General features: G+C 45.8%; 1 protein-coding gene across 9 annotated transcripts in view; it reads left to right on the plus strand.

Moving 5' to 3' along the window:
- celf5a (cugbp, Elav-like family member 5a) overlaps positions 1-2,344 on the plus strand; it is a 168,730-nt gene extending 166,386 nt beyond the window's left edge. For all 9 annotated transcript variants that reach the window (XM_048252019.1, XM_048252023.1, XM_048252021.1 and 6 more), the window contains exons 11-12: positions 1,552-1,714; positions 1,994-2,344. In XM_048252019.1, coding sequence (XP_048107976.1) covers positions 1,552-1,679 — 128 coding nt within the window. In that variant the 3' untranslated portion in view covers positions 1,680-1,714; positions 1,994-2,344. The remainder of the gene's footprint in view (positions 1-1,551; positions 1,715-1,993) is intronic.

The following is a 2,344-nucleotide window of genomic DNA, read 5'->3' on the forward strand; positions in this document are numbered from 1 at the left end:
ATCAAAATTCTGGCTTGCGTCCAAAGCAAATAAATGTCTATATATTCCGAGCTCGCCAATGATTTTTCCCTCCCTCTCACTCTCGCTCCTTCCACCCCAAAAGTTCAAGAGCAGTGGGTGGGAATTTTATGGATTTCCACAAAGCCCCAGTAGCTATTTCACGGTGAAGGGTGACCTAAAAACTTCATCCGTCTGTATAACTATATCAGTGTACAGATCACCGCTCCTTAACCTCTGCTCACATCAATATCAGGAAAGAACTGGGTCTGACTCACGTCTTCTCCTGAATCTGTCGACTCCCTCTCGGCCTCCCGCCGGAATGCACGGTGCCACCTCCTCCAAAAGCCCAGCTCTGGCCTTTACAAATCGCAGCAGTAGGCAGGCAGGCAGGCAGGCAGGCATGGCAGGAGAACGGGCGAGAGAGCATTATGGATCAACATTTGTTTTCGCTTCAGGGAGCAGCACCTTCCTGGACAAAAATTGATTGTATCCAGGTCTCCGGGGGGACTTAATAACGTATAAATTCATGAGAAAGGACCCATTTGTGGTATTGACTAAAGCACAATGCATTTACAGCATAATGTTACATCTGGGGAATGCATGCTCTATGGGGTAATTAATCTGCAGGGGAAGAGGGAAAGGGGGGCGGTAGCGCGGCCGATTTTGCCTGGAGAAAAACTGACATGGACATGGATAGCTCCTCCAATCACCCACCGCAGCCATCACCTTTTCCTTAAGCTGCCTTAAATCCACATCCTTTCCTGTCATCAGTATTAGTGCCCCCCCAACACACGCACGCACACACTCTCTTTTTCACACACACACACACACACACACACACACACACACACACACACACACACTATCCTTGGCATGCATGTGTCACATAACCCTTCTCCCCTAATGGCTCGGCGGCAGAGAGCCTCCCCTCGTCCAGGTAGCCAGGGACCCAGGGAGAGGCCCCGCTGTTTGACATGCTTCATCAGCCGCCCTTAATGACACTCCAGACGTCAGGAAGTGGCGCCACCAGAGCCGCACTCCGCTGCAGTTTCTGGTCACTGCTCTCTAGGCTTTGGCTATTAGTGGAAACTGGGTGGTCAGTGTGAGATGTAGGGGAATGTTTTTATGGGCTATTTGCTATTTGTCTGGGAAATGTGTCTTTACCTTCATGCAATGTATCGTTTTTTCTCCTTGATTGGCTTACAGCAATTCACACAGCACTGTTCAGCAACCTTTCCAACACAACTTTTTCAAAATAAGTACAGCAATGATACTGTCTCAGTCTCAATATGAACTTTAGCCACATTTGACACGGCTGTCCAACACAAAACGGGGGTACGGCTAAGCCGTAATGTATGTGACCAGCAGAAAAATAGTCTCACAAAAGGCAGGGTTATTTCTGTGGCGCATGACTGAGCAAATTCATTGCCCAGATTGTCGTTGTGCGCTTGTCTCCTTCTCTCTCTCTGGTCCCTCTGACTCAGAGCTCTGGGTCTGAACCCTTTTATTTTCTTACTTTTCTCTCTCTCTCTCTCTTTTTAATCCCCACAGGTTTCGTGAGTTTTGACAACCCAGCAAGTGCACAAGCGGCGATCCAGGCCATGAACGGCTTTCAGATCGGGATGAAGAGGTTGAAAGTTCAGTTAAAACGGCCGAAGGACGCCAGCCGTCCGTACTGACAGTCTCTTCTACAGTTTCCACTGCAAGAGCACAGGTCAGCCTACTTTAAACTTTTCAACTGTGCATGCATGCAACAAGTTATTAGCACTTGTATGCTTTCATAGAACTGAGAATAACTATCAAGTGTGGGGTATGGACCGTGAAGCATTAGATATCTTTAGGTCGATTTTCTGACTTGTCTGTCAAGCATTAGCTAGCTACCGTAGAGAATACTAACATTCTAAAATGCTATTAGAATCTTTCTGTCTTTCCAGCATCTGACAGCCAAACCTAACAATCATGTTGAAACATCTCGATCTGTCTCTCTTCCCAGGTTTTGAGAAGTGAAATCTCACGAGGAGTTACAACTTTTTTTCTTTGAAAACTAATAAAAAAAAACAAGTACAAAAAATGCAAAGGGATTTTTTCAAAAAGACATATCAGCATTTCTTTACGAAGACACATTGCCGAGGCGGGAGGCACTACAGGAGTTTGCAGCACGTGGATGGACTACAATCCGACAGCATCAGCAGCACAGGGCAAAAAAAAGACCAAGTGAAATCTGAAAAGATGCGAACTCTTGAGCTACAGAATTTTCTCTCTCGCTGAGACTTGAATTGTTAATTAAGCAACAAACAAAAAAAAAAGCAGCAAGAACAACAAATAGATTTCTATATACGTATTA

Source organism: Alosa alosa, chromosome 9 (assembly GCF_017589495.1).
Source record: "Alosa alosa isolate M-15738 ecotype Scorff River chromosome 9, AALO_Geno_1.1, whole genome shotgun sequence".
Lineage (NCBI taxonomy): Eukaryota > Metazoa > Chordata > Actinopteri > Clupeiformes > Clupeidae > Alosa > Alosa alosa.